The 18,167-nt window shown below is 43.4% G+C and overlaps 1 protein-coding gene across 1 annotated transcript; it reads right to left on the reverse strand.

The window, feature by feature from the left end:
• Window positions 1–575: 575 nt before the first annotated feature.
• rell1 (RELT like 1) lies at window positions 576–16,745 on the reverse strand. Its single transcript, XM_083679665.1, has 8 exons — window positions 16,614–16,745; window positions 11,887–12,102; window positions 8,567–8,641; window positions 6,827–6,881; window positions 4,171–4,413; window positions 3,153–3,282; window positions 2,882–2,925; window positions 576–2,777 (listed from the first exon to the last, which is right to left on the reverse strand). The coding sequence occupies exons 1-7, from the start codon at window positions 16,645–16,647 to the stop codon at window positions 2,893–2,895; spliced, it is 786 nt and encodes a 261-aa protein (XP_083535791.1). The 5' UTR covers window positions 16,648–16,745; the 3' UTR covers window positions 576–2,777; window positions 2,882–2,892.
• Between the last annotated feature and the right edge of the window lie 1,422 nt (window positions 16,746–18,167).

The raw sequence follows: 18,167 nt of genomic DNA on the forward strand, positions 1-18,167 counted from the left end.
ATCTTATTTGAACAATCTTATTTTCATGGCTTAGGAAAATGACAGGAGCAAGACATGGAGACTAACTCCATGGGAAAACAGTAGTGTGTGTGTGTGTGTGTGTGTCTGGAGAGAGAGAAAGCCATTGTGCCATCAGTCAAGTCAGTGACTTCCCAAACAAGTGGGAGGTGTGTGTGTTTGTGTGTGTGTGTGTGTGTGTGTGTGTGTGTGTGTGTGTGTGTGTGTGTTGGGGGGCGGGGGGGTCTGATTGTGAAGGTCAAGAGCAGAATCAGAATTGGTAATCCATAGCATTACATGTCAGCACAAAACATCTCTCCACTTCCCCTCTCATCTATCAGGTAATAATATGAAATGAAGACAAAGAAGCAGAGAGAGTGTGGGCCAGAGGTTGACAGACCACCTATTCAAGATGAAAAGGATATTCATGTCATTACCTCACAAGATAGGGGGGAGGACAGGATATGGAGAAAAGAGGGAAATGAGGTTGTTGAATACTTAAAATAGAAAGAGGAGGACAGGGAGGGGATGGATGGAGCAAGGCAACGAAAAAAGAGAGGTTGACCAAGATGTTGGTTTAATCAATTTAATATACACCTCTTTGTTAAAACATTTCATATTGTCTTTTCTTCAGACATTGATCATTGAAATACAAATACTTTTATTAGTGTCAGCTTAAAATTGTGAACTCTTTTTTTATTATCAAACTTGAAGATTCTGAGTAAACTTTCTTTATTAAATACACTTTTACATAACACAGTTTATCAAAAGATGGGAAACTTACATTATATTTTACATAAGTCTCCCAATCAAACATTCCCAGACTGGACCATGAAAGAGCTAAGGCCCAAGGCCCATATCATGTGATAACATTTGATTAGTGCATTCATTATAGCCTGCACAGTATTTCCAACATACACCTTTAAAGTAAATTAAAGCTCTGAGGTGAAAGATGTTTTGCTTTGAGGTTTGAGGAGAGATCAGATATACATGATAGGGTGGCATTTCAATATAATCAAGTGGCTTCCTTCACCTTTGAAACAAAATGTACTGGTGAATGCGAATGCATGATAGAAATCCAACATATTGCTTTCAGCGATCCTATATGTTCTGATAAGTGCAGATGGAGATGAGGCAAAGGGAGGAAGCCAGTCTGGACAACTGACATGCACCAATTTGTGGAAGTCTGAGGGTCGAATAGGCTTGAGGTCTGGTGTGCATTCAGGTTTGGTCAAGATACTTGTTGAAGATTGATGTTTACAAAGTCTAATTTTGGCCCAAGATAAAAACAAATAATAATAAACCTTTTAAAATGTAATCACAACAAAGTGATTTGGCATTGGTGTGAATAATCATTAATTTCAGGTCATGAAATGAGTTTACAATGTGCAATTTAGAAATTAAGGTTGAGCAGTTAAATTCTAGATAACATTCAAATGCATTGTTTCATAGACATTACTTTTTCTCACAGAAATATTTTTGCATTTGTATTAGCCAAAAATAATGAGGCATGACCGTACACACACATTCACGTGGTTTAAAGCAAGGCCACTGATTTTCAGAGGTATCCTATGTCCAGATCCTGGACTAAAAACATTGTTCATGAAACACAAACCTTTGGTAATACAGAAAACACAATGTATCTCATGTTTACACACACACACACACACACACACACACTTCACCACTGTCATCAAGAGTGAAACTCACAGATATGTGGGCTGTTCTGAGGAGCATAGTGCATCAATCCAGTAAAATGTATGTACAAATTATACTGCTGAAGCTCAAAGAGGATAATCTGTGATTCACTTATTTTGTCCAAAAATCTAAGGATTAATTTAACTGAGTGCAAATATCCATTACTGACAAAAACATTAAGTCATTAAAATAGGTAGTTTCATTAGGGTTGAATCAGAAGCATTTCCCATATCTTCAGTCTATCCCAAAAGGCAAATTGAAGGTGATGAGGCGATTTCTCCTCACCATAATTTACAAGGCAAAGCAACAGTTTCCTGGGCCCAGATTGCATAGTCTAGGACCAGAGATCATGTCCACTATAAATTCAGAGAAAGACAACTACATATAGCATGTATGAGAGTGTCTGGGGGGGATATGTCCTTTTGCATGGTTAAAACCTCATATCCACTTTCTCCTTTGAGCTTTAGAACGAACACAAAAAATATCTGCTTGATGAGTGAAGCCAGCTCAGTAGCTGAATAGAGATTGTACCTTAAGCAGGTGTTGCAACATATTTTGTTGCAAATGTGTTCTTGGCTCGATCACAGTTCATAGCATCTACTTCCTGGTCAGAAGCCTCTTCCAGTAATGTGACCAAGACTGCAGGACCCTTGGCAGTTTTACTCTGTTTAGACAGAGCTTGTTTGGGAAGTCACTGACTGATGACACACACACACACACACACACACACACACACACACACACACACAACCACACACACAACCACACACACAACCACACACACAACCACACACACAACCACACACACAACCACACACACACACACACACACAACCACGGGTCAGTTTAATGTTTGTAGAGGGGATAAGGTGCCTCTGGTCTTCATCATCCCCATCATCATGGTCGTTGTTGTCACTTGTCTGACCACTGAAGGGGAGGCCATGGATGAGGGAGGGACTTAACCCCTGGATTGACACTGCTGCTCTCGAATGTCTGTCCTTTGCATCCTGATGCATGTTTACGTTTTGGTTTTAGATTTAAAGTGATGTTTTCGCCTCTTCTATGGGAGGCAGCGCTCTGTCCTGTGGAGAGGAAATTAAGAGGTTGTTAAAGGGATTGTTAGACAAGAGGTTGGGAGATGCAGCAGGTCAGAGTTTGACAGAACTGAACATACATTTAGACTAACCTGGTAGCCTATCACTTAGCGTTGTCTTCATTATCCGCCTGTTCCTACAATAAAGGGGGGGAAAAAATGTCACTTCAATAAAATCTGGATTGAAACGAAAAATTTATTGAAGTTAAAACTCAGTCATAACCACAAACGATTGTGGCTCCTTGACTTGGGGCCGTATTACATCAGGCCATATTCGATCAAATCCTTGACCTAGGTTACATGATAAGTGCAAAATAAAATGTTGAGGTAAGCGGGTTGGGATTGAATATCATATCAGACCAACCTGTGACTCGGAGGTGGCCCTGCTCTTGGGTTCCGTCCCTGTGGGCGATGTGGGGACACTTCCGTTGGAGTCTGTGATAAGCAGGGTCCGCCTCTCCCGGGTGTTCTTTTCACACTTTGTCACCCGGAACCTGAAAGGAGAGATCAACACCATGACACTGGTGACAGATCACAGACAGGTGGGGATGACCTTTCTATACGTCTTCACTGGCAACACTGAATAGGAGAACTTGAACTGCTATATTTGGAGGAACCTAGTTTATACTGACAATGAGAAAGACTACACCATCACAAAAAAACGAACTACACACAACCTTAACGTCAGCTGACAATAGAAAACTATGAGATATGATCCTAGCTTCCGACATGACAATGACAATAACCAAATGTAACCGACAGGACTCGGACCGGGGTCTCCTGCTCACCAACCCAATGTCTTATCAAATAGACCAAGAAGCTAGTTTGTCACTATGGGTGAAATTGGACTGATAGGTCTCCAGATATTCCCACATGTTGGTATAGCCAACAATGCCTATAGCTGATACATGTCTGCTACACAAAAATGTTGCTATGCCAGAGCTGATCAATGGCTATAAGTGTGGTGTGATCTGAGCTGCTGTATTCCCCCTGGCCCAGAGCCCATGTTCTTCTGAGTGAGGATGACACTCCCTCACACTTCACAGATTAAATTAAATTAAATCACCAAATGAATATTCCCTCCCAGGTCACCATGACCTCAGACACTTCCATTCATCTGGATGAGCAAATTAAAACTGGGCACTCTGCATTCACATCAGCACTCTACAGGAATGGGAGGTCTGGAAGGGTGGGGGGTGGAGGCTGTGAGATTGACACACTTGTTCACTAGAACTTAGAAACACACACATACACAGTCTTTGATACACTTTGATACAAACACACAGATTTATCAGTACACATGCAACCATACAATTTCTGCTCCTCTCTCACACGCACACTTTCTCTACCATGTAATGACAGAGACACAAACACAGACACACCTTCCCACAGCCAGCACTGTGACCTCTCCCTGGCTCTTCCTGTCTGCTATCCTCTTGCTGGACAGACGGCGCATCAGAGGCCACTTCTTGTGGTTGCAGCGGTTGCAGATGTTCTTGTGGCCCCCCATCCCTCCGATGGTGTGCAGGTGGTTGCAGGTGTGTTTGTCAGCCCCCGCCGGGGCCCCGGGGGACAGAGGCGTCACTGGAGTGGTGGGGGTGATGAGGGAGGTTGGAGTGACAGGACTGGGGGAGAATTCAGTGATAGTATTAGAAAGGGTATTGAGATAGCAGAGCACCTATTTGTCAAGTGGTCACCAACATTACCCTAGTCCTGAAGAGCTAAAGGGTGGACAGACGTTTGGCTACAGCCCAGATCAAACACCTGCTTCAACCGATTAAGGTGTCGTCATTGTACTCATATGTTTCAGGTTGGAGCAGAAGTCTGTACACCATGGTTCTCCAGGACCGACTCGACCACCCTGTCAATGACCAATGTCCTAAGCTCTAGTTCAAGGCGGTTCAGTATTATTCTATCTTATCCTTGAGAGACAGAGAACAGAGGAGTGTGTGTGTTTCGACCCTGCCAGGGTCACAGCTGCTGTCTGGATCAGCTGAGTAGAAGCACTACCTCCACTCCTGTGCATGCATATAAATGAGTGTGTGTGTTCATTTATACGTGTGCGTCCTCTCCAGGTTCAGAGCCCAGCAGTGTAATGACTTAAGTGGCATCAGTGCTGCGTGCTGGGGCTCCGAGCTCTATTGTCTCCATTTCTCCACAGCATGCCATGGAAATGGGCCTGAAGATTAGCTAAGGGCGGGGAGATGGAGGGATGCTCAGATGAAGACAGCTAGAGAGAAGAGAAGGAGGGAGGTGTGTGTGTGTGTGTGTGTGTGTTAAAGAAGAGAGACTATGTTGGTGCAGGATGCACTGCCAGAAGAAGAGTGGAGAGCGTTATAAAGAAGGCATGCATACAGGAAGAAAGAAAAGCAATTAGGAACCTGTGGAGAGAAAACAGAGAGGGAGGTTATGGAGAGAAGGATGGTGGAGGGAGGTTATGGAGAGAAGGATGGTGGAGGGAGGTTATGGAGAGAAGGATGGTGGGGGGAGGTTATGGAGATAAGGATGGTGGAGGGAGGTTATGGAGAGAAGGATGGTGGAGGGAGGTTATGAGAGAGTACAACATGCAGGGCAGAGAGAGGTTGTGGATTAATGATGTGGAGAGAGCAGCACTGCAGCGAGGAGAGAAGAAGTTAACTACCGCATCCAGAGAGAGGACTCTTGAGAGCTCCATCCAGGCAACGGCAACCCCTAACACACTTACACACACACACACACGTCTCACCACCCCGCCCCACCCCTCCCCCTTGTGTTCCATAAATTACCCCCCACCCCCTTCTCTCTGTTTGACACCCCCTCCAGAGCCTGCTCTCCTAACCCTAAGTGTTCTACTGGCAGTCTGCCCACCCTGGCACAGAGAGAGAGAGAGAGAGACAGACAGACAGAGATGGGAGGGGTGAGACAGAGAGGGGGGGAGAGAGACAGTGAGAGAAGGAGACAGTGAGAGAAAGAGGGGGAGAGAGAGAAACGCGCTGGGCACAGAATAGAGAGAACAAGAGAGAGACAGGAGGGGGAAAGCGAAAGTGAGTCAGACAGAGAGAGGGAAACAGACTGACAGAGAGAGAGAGAGGTGCTGAGCAAAGAGTAGTGTTAGGAAATGAGAGTGGTCCTGTCCAGTGGACTTTTCCATAATACCCAATGCCGTGCCATGCCTCATGCCCCTCATGCCCTGTCCTGCCTTGCCACTGACTCGCCCGCTACAATTTATTTCCTCCTATCGTCACTTTGCCTCACACATGAAAATAACTCCACTCTTTCTTTCTTTCTTTTCTCTCTCCATCTGTCCGTCTGTCCCTCCGTCCCTCCCTTTCTCTCTCTTTCCCCTCCTTTTGCACTGCTCAAGGTCATGATGGCGCTCCCTCACTCTTCTTGGATGAATGAAAGTAAAGGTGTCTCATCTCAGACCGACACCTCTTCTCAACCTGGCAGTGTGGAGCATTTTCAAGAGCAACTCATTCTCAATTAAGCTTTCAGAGGCCAGATCACAGCCTTGCCTTGGCTATGAAGTGAATTGTAACCAAGGAGGATAGCAATTACCCTGTTTCCAGTTGGATACCAAATGGCACTTTTGTGCTCAGAGTCCACAAACAGAGACTTTTTTGGACACATTAGCATTTTGAATGATGAAATACAAAGCTGCAGTCCTCAGTATCTTGGCCCCTTATCAAAACTCACCAATCCATAAAGAATTGAGCTGCTTTGACTGATTCCCTGTTCACTTCAGTACATTTTAGAATTCCATGTGAGCTTGGGTGCCATTTAGAGAGTGCTAACATTGCCATCTAGTGGTTGAAAAAGTAACCACACCACAGTCGTATCCTTGGCAACGAGCCCCTTAACACCATTTATTTAGCAGAGTTTAGAAGCATTTCATAAACCTTGACAGAAATGGCATCAGACAAACCTAAGAGCGGTATAGGGAGCATCTTAAACACTCTCTTTCAGATTGGATGTATATTTTATGAGGGCAGATGGAGATTGACTTGAACTTGTGCAGTGAGTTTTGTTGCTGTGAGAAGACATAAGGGCACCACTTACCCATCAGAGTCAATGCTGTTGTCATGAACCATGGCTTTGAGGGCATCTGAGTTTGCTGGAGGGAGAGGGGGATAGAGAGAGAGAGAGAGAGAGAGAGATAAAAGCAGCAGGGGAATTAGTGAGAAGGTGCAAGTGACTTCAAAAGAGGACCGTTATTCAAAGATTGTTACAGCCGATAAGTCCTACACAGAATTAAACGGTGCACCATATGCAATTACTGTGAGCACGATCATTCTGAACATAACCTTGGGGTATATTCAAGCAAAGCAAAAAAACACAAGCAAGAGGGTGTGCATGAAACACTTGAAATATGAGGCAAAAAAGCTACATGAAGGGAAATGTCAATGTGCATCAAGGTAAACAGTAGTGTGTCCTGGGGACCCAACTGGGTATGCAGGCTTTTGTTCTAACCAGCAGTAACACACCTGGTTGAATCAACTCATCATCAATGCGCTTGATTATTTGAATCAGTAAAAAGTGTGAAAAGGAAGAACATTTGAAACACCAAATTATAATAATGTGGCTCAGGACCTTGTTGTATGTCCTGTTGTAGTCGTAATAATAGGATTGCCCCACAAACACCTATGACTGTCCTACTAAGCCTCATCATTCGCAGCCAGGGGGCATCTCAAGCTCTGACAACATTTCTGATCACAGGAGCTTCATGGCGGTTTATAAACTGGGGTTTGTGCTGCATGCGCTGTGTGAGCGGGTCATGGCTTTCGGCTTCCCCTGTCATCAAGCCATATGTCTCTATCAATCCTCTAACTCACACCATGGCCAGGCCATTCAGTGATGAGTCAATGTCTTTACTAGACTAGGTGACTCATTGTAGAGCTAGACTTATCAGAGCAGAAACCTCATCATACAATAAAGAGCGGAAGTACCTATTGCTGGTAGATATTCTTCTAGCAGCTTTTTCTAAATGTATACACCCGGAACAGCAATTCAATATCCTGTTCAGAGCTGTAACTGCCATTTACTGAATCACTCCAACTTCAGTGAGTAGGGCATTCCTGGCACCTTCACACATTGAGGGAAGAGGGAGATTAATGCATAGATGTTCACAGTAGGCTATTTACTAGCCTGAAAGGAAACAGCTACTGGCATAAGGAGTGCATCAGCATGGATGTAAATAAGGTAAACAGACACAGGGAGTGTGTGTCTGCATCCTGATCAAGCAGACTGGGTGACAGTGCCAGTATTGATCGCGGTCCCTTACACTGGCACATGACAAGTCCACTCTGTCCACTTTTAGAAAAGGAAATACACTGACTAAGGTAGACAATATCAGTGACGTTATAATGGCATCAGAATTACTTTGTGGATGATTCCAAACTAAAACCCCCACTTACTTCATTCCACACATTATGTTCACTTCTGACTCATCATCACCATTTTTAGTACAAACATAATACCTATAATTTCCTCATACACTCACCAAGATGTTGAACAAGGTCACACCCATACACACACACACACGACAATGTAAGAGAGAGACCATGTGTGAAGAGGTCTTACAAAGGTCAGGGTGATTAAAGTACATTTCTCAGCTCTCAGCCAGTGTGACTTAAATGTCAACTGTGGGAAGATGATATGCACATGGTAGCATAGTACAGATGACAGAAGATAACAGCTCCTTGCACTTTCAATATATAAGCATTCATTTAACAAATTCTGGGGTTAATAAAGTTCTGGGGTCAAAAGTATACAGCATATGATTGGATACAATTAGCTTACCTTTATTTTTCATGATGTAATGAACAATCTGTCCCACTGTGTCATCGTTGCTGTCACTGAAGGTGTCATTCAACTCTGGAGAGAAAACACACACACATCCACATCACAATACATATAGAATCATTCACATAAAAGGCTGTGACAAACATATTAGAAACGCAAACATAATGTGTGGAAAAAGCCACCTGACTGGTTAGTTAAGTTTCATAACAATTGGCTTCAGGCCATGATCACATTAGTCATTTTCTTTGACATCCTAACCTAGTCAGTATTCATCCAGACCCTGTGTTATTGCTGTAATCAACTGGATTAGCCGTATAATTGATGAGGCACACACACACACACACACACACACACACACACACACACACACACACACACACACACACACACACACCTCGTTCAATGAGGTAATCCCTCAGGTATTGGATGTGTTTAACTGGATGAAGGTTAACATATACATGACACAGGGAGCGTTAGGAGTCTGATGACCCATATAAACATAGATTACTAATAAGCATGTGGCCTAAAAAAGATCCCTTACATGCTATTATGTAAACATATAATAATTATAATAATAAAAACTGCCATTTAACTGGTGCTTTTATCCAAAGCGACTTACAGTAAGTACAGTGAGTGCATCCCCTTTAGTATATATGGAATTGAACCCACAACCTTGTGCCATGCTCTACCAACTGAGCCACAGAGGACCACATATCCAGATAGGCTTTACTCATAGTTAGATGTTTCCAGTTTTCAGCACTGTGAGTATAACAGATTGGCCTGTTGACTGCAATGGCAACTAACTAACAAACTAATTAACAATTATAAATTGGCTGATGCGTTTAGATGATTAACCTGGCTTTGAATGATATTCTTTAGAAGGTCTCTCCCTTCCTGTCCCATTTACAGTACCTCGTTCCTAACCCCCTGGCCCCTGTCTACACCCATGCCGTTCCTGCTTCCTTGTGCTTCCTGTGGACTACTTCCTGTCCTAACTTCTGGTAAGGGAAGTACTTGTGTTAGCACCTCCGGAAAGGCCAGGGTCATCTGTGTGTGTTCAGAATTGTCTGAATTTGTTTTCCAACCAGCCTTGTTATACTACAGCTGTTCAGATGATGAGTAAACATGAGAAGGTAAAACATTATGATAGACAGAGGGATGCATGGTAGTCATGAATGGAGGAGGGTGGGAAGATTGCTTCGGAGTTGGATGAGGAAGTAGAGTACACACAAACACAGGGTTTGTTTGTGCTCTTTGTTCCAATATATTGTAGGAGGAGGGGTTGGGCCCAGAGAGAGACTTTAGACAGTACACACACAGGGCCCAGCCTTGACAAGGAAAGCCCCTAATGGAGTTTCACCTTACCACTCTGTAGTGGTCGGGAGAGATTAAGTGCAATCTTTATCCTTTACAAAGAGTGCATAGAACAGGGTAGACAGAATGCAACATCAGCCTCTCTAAGGACAGATAGTTCTCAATGGTCAAATGGGGGTAGAGAGAGAGAGAGAGAACACAGACATTCTTTCATATTCCTCCATGTTCACATTTATTACCCTCTGCATGCCTACTGTCCTCATGCTTGTAACATAACCCCAAGCCATCTGGCCCTGCCAGAGCCTTCAAGTATAAACACGAGTAGAAGGAGAGGAGGGGGTGCATACTTCACTATACACTTCTACGCCTCGCCCTTGGCTATGCCAAGCCAGGGTGCCATGACTCCACATGGCCTAAGCACATTCACTATGTCAAAGAGAGAAGCGCTCAAAAGACAGGAGCAACTCTCACTTGCTCACAACCTATTGCAAACAAATATTGTTCTCAGTATCTTGAATGAAAACATTAATGAAACGTTACAAGAGATATTGTATACACAAAACAAAAAAATATGACATACTGTCAAATAGCTCACAATACAAGAGAAAAGCCTATTTTTTTTGGGTGATAATCATGTTTCAGGAAACCAGGTATTGATTCTGAGAACATGCTACTGTAACTGATGAGAAAACTATTGTCTTCCGGGTTTCTATTGCCCTGACCACTCCTTAGGAAGTCCACGTGTCACCCCTCTGTCTTCCCACGCTTCATTCATCTGGCTCTTTTTCTCTCTTCTCCTCTTTCCCTCTCTCACATACTGTAGCATAAGAATCCCATACTATAAGCAGTCATTGAAGAACGAAATGAACCATTTGCATTGGTTCATTGTATGATGACCCCCATCCTTCCCTCCCTTGACTCACAGTCATATCTCTGGGTCTTATCTCAGAATTGTGAGACTCAATTAGAAACCAACGAGTGACCAAGTGGCTTTTCTCTTACAGACATGATAACAGCCCCCTCCACAAACTCACTACTGGTATTTACCAGAGAGATGAAAAGTCAAGCGGTGCTAGGAACTGCTGAAGGCCAATTTAGAGTACATATGGCAACTGTTGAATTACTCCCCAGTATCATTTGAGATAATTCAGCTTTCACTTTCATTTTGTAGGATTAACACTACTACATCAGACAAACTCTTACAAGGAACGTCAGGTAAATTATGATTTGAAGAGGAACAAGAATCTGGGAAGGACGTACAAGCCCACATTGTGAGGCTAATTCCATATACTTTTCTGATTATAAAGACTCACTGAGATTATATTGTGTATCTCCTGTCTGTGGGTTACTAATAGGGACTCTGAACTGACTTGCTCTCGTGATACTGGAAACCTAACCCCTGCACTATCCAATAAGCTGATGACCCAGTAGTCAAATCTCATCCAAGGAACATCTAATTCTAACCTAATGGATATTCTCCCATGGCACAGAATGGCTTTAACTGCACTCTAAAACAGCACGCTCAGAGATAATACCAGGGTGTCGCCACAATGGCTTACACATAATCATCCCACCCAGGAAGTGTTCGGCGCCCACGCGGGTGATGTGCCAGCTGGTAAAGCACCACTGTCTGGCCACCGTGGCCCCCATGATGGAGGGAGCGGGCCTGGCCAGCAGATTGAGTGGGGCCCTCTGGAGCCCAGTTTCTCAGGTAACAGAACAACGTCCCTTCTCAAGTCACCCTTTGGCAAACCATGACCATGCAACCACAACCATAAGAATGGCACCCGATAACAACCCCAACACAGCCATCTACTACAGTTAGCGTCTTTCTTCAACTGCACTGACGTGAAACTGGATTGGTAAAAGCAAATAGGTAGCCTCTTGTGTTTTCAGATCAGTGTAGATGCACCTCTCAGTTATAAAGCTGAAGATGAGTAAAGTGATGAACATAATGTGGAACCAAGCAACCACCACCACCACCACCACCACCCCCTTCTCACCTGCACCCAGCTCCAGATCCCTTTCTTTCTCCGCTGCCAATTCCTCATCTTCGGCCTCTGTTGTGCAGCGGTAGCCCTTCCTCTTAAGGATATGGCAGATAAGTACTCCCAGAAGGCCGAGCAGGAAGAAGACGGGCACCAGGACGAAGGCGATGTATTCTGGGTTCCCCTGGTCTATGGTATTACCCCCTGCGCCAGTGTCCGCAGTCGGGGCCGCTGTAGGGGGGGGTGGGGGTTGAGGGGGAGAAGAGGAGAAAGAGATGGGATGAAGAAAGAAGGGACATAGAGGAGGGAAGGATTGAAAGTGAGAGGGGAGGAGGTAGAGTGAAATGGAGAATAAAGCAAGAGGGAAGAAGAAGCAGAGAGAGAGAGCATTCAAAATTGGTGAGGGACAAATAAAGGCACGTATGCAATTAATTGTGGATACATGTATGTGTGGAGACTACTTGGTCTCTACACATACATGTCTAAGTTATATTCTTGTCTGCAGTGGCACCAGATATTCATAATTGAAGGCAGTGCCCAGCAGAGGGTGGATAAACACTAGCAACTGTCACCCAGGTGTGATAATGATATACGACAGGGCTTTCATGTTTTCTTCCTGGGTGAATAAAAAGGGCTGTCCCATTTCTCTCTCTCAAGCTCTTGTGCGGGTTGGCTGGGAGCAAGCTGTCATGTCTGCCGCCAGGGCTTTGATGGGCTGAGCAGAGCAGAGCAGAGCAGAGCGACAGAGACAGCCACTGTCATTGTCATGAGAGACTGCTGACTCAGAGGGGCTGTAATCCCTGTAACTTTCCATCTCTCTCAGTCTAGGATTTCTTTCTGAGAGAGGAAGGGAGAGGTGTGGGGGGAGAGACTGTCTTGCATGTTGTGTTCAACTGGACAGTTCATGTGCGGGTTGATTGGGTCCCAGAGATCTGTTGTTATTGGTGACTAGGGCCTCCCTGGGCAATCAGGAGTGAATCTCACACACACAATCCCCAGGTCTGATTGGCAGGACCAAACCCCTTTCCCTTCTTCTGTGACTGGGTGAGGCCAAAACCACTCACTTCCACCTCTGCTGCACCCCTGTCCCTGTCCTGACCTGTCACTATCTCCATTTACAAACCCTCTATGCCTCCCTGTATTTCCCAACACGCTTCCCTTGTCTCCCTCCCTCACTACCCTTATTACCTCACCTATGACCTCTGCATTAACCATAAACCACTCTTACTTCAAGCTTCCCCCTTCCTACGCATAGCCAGACACAGGACTTTAGACCCAGCTAAAGTCAGCTAAGAAGGGGAAGAGGTCAAAGGTCAGAGGCATCTCCATAGTCTGCCTTCCCTGTCTCCTGATGTTGTCCCACCACGTGAGGCATTCCATACAGAGTCAAATCAGGCAGACAATATAGCTTTTGTTTCTTTTTCTGTGTGCATGTGTGTGTGTGTGTGTGTGTCTGTATGGTCCTCTATAGTGAGCGTCCAAACATGTGTCTGACGTATTTCCCTTTGTCCCAGTCCTCCTCATGCAGGGGGCTGACTGTGGTCATAAGCACCACTGACCGCCCTGTGCACCCGGCCATTTCATTGAGCTGGACCTGGGCCAGGCCAATGCCTAGAGAGACGGGATGCTTCATATGAATCATGGGCAATGACAGGCCAATTAGATGTCACTTCATATCCATAAGAATTAGGACTGAAACAGAAAGAAGAGGGTTAAAGCTGATCGAGTAGGTATCAGCAAAAGTAGTAGAGACTTATTAAAAGAGGAGCAAGGATATTTCCTTCAATATATTTGAGAGTCATTGGGTAAAATAGTGCAGGCTAAAGTGGTCAGCATAAGCACTTTCGAAGACATTAATTTTCTGTAAAAGAAGATCAAAGCTCAAAAGGATTGAGCTTGGAAATAGAACCGTCTACTCAACTATGTGAAGCCTTGAAATACTGATGGGTTTCAATAACACTATGTTCCTCAGAAAAATCAATCATGGCACACCCATACTTGTCTTTAGAATGAATCATAACATAATAGAAATTCAATGGATAGTTGACAATGGTTTAATGTGGTTTCCTTTCCTCTCTAAAAAAATAAACTAGCCTTCGCCTGTCTGCTCCATACATTAGTGCAGATGAAGAAGGGAATACGCTTGACTATTGTGATGAACCCTTGCAGTGTATGAACTAATGCCAACAGCCAACATGAGTCATTCTATAATAATATTGAGCAACACAGATAACAGGATGGGGCCCAACTTGTGATTCTTGACTTTCCTATGACTTATCACCACAGTTCCCCAATGGTAGTGGTTGGTGGTAGTGTAGGTAATACTGTACATGGGTTGCTGGCTGCTCATATATGGATAATGTTTTATGGATGGACAATTGATTAACAGTAAAACATACTAGTTAGCTAGCCTACCAATGCAATCATAGACAAATACCTTTGAGCATTACAATAAAATCATCAAGAGGTCCTACGAATGTATCACCAAAGATGACCTAAAGGTCAGGGTGACAAAGCAGGAGGACCTTACCATGGCACATATTCATATTCACCATCATAATTCATCCACAACTAACATTTCCCTCAACTAACCTCTGTGGGTCCCATTGCATCCCTCTTCTTCCTTCCTTTCTAGTGAAGAAGAACGAGAGATGGACGTGTAAAAACTAGAAAACACAGCTCTGATCGTGCCCATTAACAATGATTAACCATGTTGATCGCTTATCAGACGGATTTAATTACATATCAAATTGCCGGCATCGTATCTGAAAAAACTTTAATTTCCTCGTTGTGCTGTGCTGCACATCTTCATATCGAGGATGGGTGACATTCAATGTGATCTGCCTTGTAAGACAATCAGTCACAATAGCATTGGCAAAATAAATTCATGTAATCACAGTGATGTGACAGATTTGAAATGGGAGGATCGCATGGTTCAATGTGAACTCTGTGATTGTGCATGCATTGGTTAACAAGTTAAGTAGGCCTACTACATTTTCCTTTCCAATTCCACCCGCCCCCCCTCCCCATTCTGTATACAGTACCAATACAAATCTTACAGATAAACAGCCATTGACATTTGTATTAGAGAAAAAAAATGCACTAATGAGATGTATCTATAATATCAATAGCTCCGTCCATCACTTATAGAAAATGAAGATATAACTCAAAATAACAAAGGTTTCCCTTCCTGAGGAAACATGTCACGAGGACCTCACACAATGATCCACATTTACTTAGTAAATGTACCAACAAAAACAAAACAGATAGCAAGGGGGACTTCCTACTGCTAACTGTCAGGTTGACGGTTTTACTTTAAGGTTATGAGGATATGGCTGTTTCCTAATATTCTATTAATATCTCTGCTGCTTGTATGAAACTATCTACCACATAAATTGTGCAATTTCGAGGGGTAAAGAGTCAGCATAAAGGTGTACTATTATATGTGTGTATTCTTAAGTAAACTAGATAATCAATATCATGGAGCATAACATATGCCAATTACTGTCAATCCAACAATACAAATTAAAGGGTCTACTCCAGCTAGCTGTGTGAAGGCCCTATTTGTCAAAAGTTCCTTCCATTTAAAGAGTGTGTAAAACCCTGGTTTCCCTGTGACACTGGTAAACAGACTAAGTCAATTGTCTTTGGGCCAATTCTATGTCCACCACAAGGGTAGAGAACACAGAGTACACACACACACACAGGTCTACCATCATGTGTGTGACTGCTGCCATGCTCATTTTAAAACCTTGTGTTGGATGTCTGTGTCTAATAGAATAAATCTGAGGATTCAGTTGTGGCTGTTGTGGACCTTCAGCCTTGAGCAGCAGTCTCAAAGAGGGGTACAGTACCCACTGTGGATAAGTTCATAATTTCCCCAGACCAAAAGTGTAGAGCAAAAGCAGGAACAGTTGTGTTATTGTGAAGACTTCTTAGCATCAGGATGCCATAATTCCCTCAAGTCACATGGAGTGTATGATAAATGATGCTTGGTTAAACTGGTTAAGGAATCATGTCATTAACCATCCAACAGCAGTCCTGCTGCCTGTGTACAGAAGGCCATGTCTGTGTACAGTAGCCCTGAGCCTAATGGTAACATCATTCATTGCAGGTGTAGGCCTACAGAATACTATCATCAACGCATCTTATTAAAATCACACAATTGGCTACGGAAAGCAAAGCACATTCATATCCTGTAGTTGGAATGACGGACTTCTATTAACAGAATGGCATACCAATGAAAACAGACTTACCCTACAGCCTAACGTCTCATACATATCAAATCTGGCATTGTGTCATTCACTACCTTGATATAATTTGGTTGTCTATCATCCAGATAAAGCACCTGTCAAATTTGACTTGAAAGGTTTTTTTTTGTTTTTTTTAAACGTGGACTTTACGACAGACGCAAAGTGTCTATATTAATAATATAGATAGTTTATCATATAAAATGCATGTTTCAATACAATTAGCACAGCACGGAAACGTTGTATCAATCTTCTACAGGTTGTTACTTTGTTGCAACCGCAATTGCTCCTAACCACAATAAAAACTGACTTCCGAGTAGCCCCATTCATGCTGTTTTTCATCATTTCCATATGGTCGGGCTTGTAAAAACTCTGAACCTCAGCTGTGAAATGAAAAGATATAGCTACTATCTGCACTGAAGTTTGGCAGACAGACGCGTCCGTTTATTTCTCTATTTCTCAAACGGAGAATGTAATGTATTGATAACTTACGTGGTACAACGTTAGTGCCCGTTGTATCAGCCATCGATGGTCAAAACTGCTGTTGCCCGAATGGCTAACGATGTTTTCAATTTGTGGCAGCTTGGACGCAAGTTTTATCGAAAGATACGTGCTCATTCGGACTTGAGACGCTATTTCCTCATTCTCAAAGAGAGGAACACCCTACTCTTAAAGGCACAATCTGGGATTTATTCTGAACATTTAAAGCTGTACCATAACTCTCAACAACTAAGGGAAAACTGTTATAAGATTAGAAAAGTGTCTGTTTTTTTGCATTGCATGCTACTCCATAGTCTGCATTTTATTGGACTGTAGTTGATAAATGGACTATAGTGAATCAACTAAATCTAGATCTTATGTGGTTTCATTTTGTGTAGGCCAACGTTTGGCATCCAATGAGCTTGCATATGCTTTGCCCTGTTTTCCATAGACTTTTCATCTTGATTTCTTAACTTTTATTCATGTTTTTTCTAGTGTATTGAAAATTGTGTAACAACACCTGGAATAATATTTGACTTGAATTGATTGGACATGACATACCTCATGACCATTTGGATCTTCCTCTATTTCTAGTAGGATTTTATATTATATTACATGCTTTTTATAGACCAAATAGTCAATTTCTGGCATGGCCTTTTGTATGTTTACTTAGGCCCACTATTGTCAAAGTGGGGTACATGTACCCCCGGGGGTACGAGGATCGATCTAGGGGTACGCAAAATAAATCTGTGATTTACCTTCCCAAACAGTCCTGTTGAATAGCCGACAGCAGTCTCAGTACCAAAAATAAATGCATGCACCCTATCCAACAGAATAATATTATCACATGTCTAATATGTAAGAGATAATGTTCATAGAATATCAATTAGGCTACAAAATAACCGACAGGGGGTACATGACTGTTAAAAGTTTGGGAACCACTGACTTAGGCATATGAAACAGACATCAAGTTGTTGCAAACAGTAACCCTGTCATTCAACTTGCTCCGACTGAGCCTTGAACTTGCGACCTCTGACTTTCCAACACACGTGACGGTCTCCTCAAATACCTGATGTTAACCAGCTATGCTATTGAAAAGCTAGCAATGTGACAGCGTGGATGGGGGTATTTGAACTTGAGGAGTGCGTTTACCATTTCAACTCGGTTACACTCACCCCTCTAAACTCACGACACCACAGCAGGCCCAGCCGTCATGCTGAGCCCAACTGCATATCCGGGTCACGGCACCAATGAAACAGAGGTCAAGTTGTTGCAAACAGTAGCCCCGCTATTCTACTTGCTCCGACGGAGCCTCGAACTTGCGACCTCTGACTTTCCAATACACGTGACTGTCTCCTCAAATACTCGATGTTATCGAAAAGCTAGCAATTCGACAGCGCGGCTGGGGGTATTTGAACTTGAGAGTTTACCATTTCAACTCAGTTACACCTACATATGCATAGAGAGGAGCACTTAATTTCATTCACCTCTGGCAAGGCTATCCAACCCACTTTGTGCCCGTTCAATTCCCTTGCTCTATTGCATGACTGGCAGCTCTACTGCATG

Source organism: Argentina silus, assembly GCF_951799395.1.
Source record: "Argentina silus genome assembly, chromosome: 1".
Taxonomy (NCBI): Eukaryota; Metazoa; Chordata; class Actinopteri; order Argentiniformes; family Argentinidae; genus Argentina; species Argentina silus.

Coding starts and splice junctions, on each gene's coding strand:
- rell1 (XM_083679665.1), bottom strand. CDS start 16,647: ATGGCTGATACAACGGGCACTAACGTTGTACCAC. Junction 12,103..16,613: donor GGGCACTAACGTTGTACCAC/GTAAGTTATCAA, acceptor CCCCCCCTACAG/CGGCCCCGACTGCGGACACT. Junction 2,926..3,152: donor GGGCCACCTCCGAGTCACAG/GTTGGTCTGATA, acceptor CCTTTATTGTAG/GAACAGGCGGATAATGAAGA.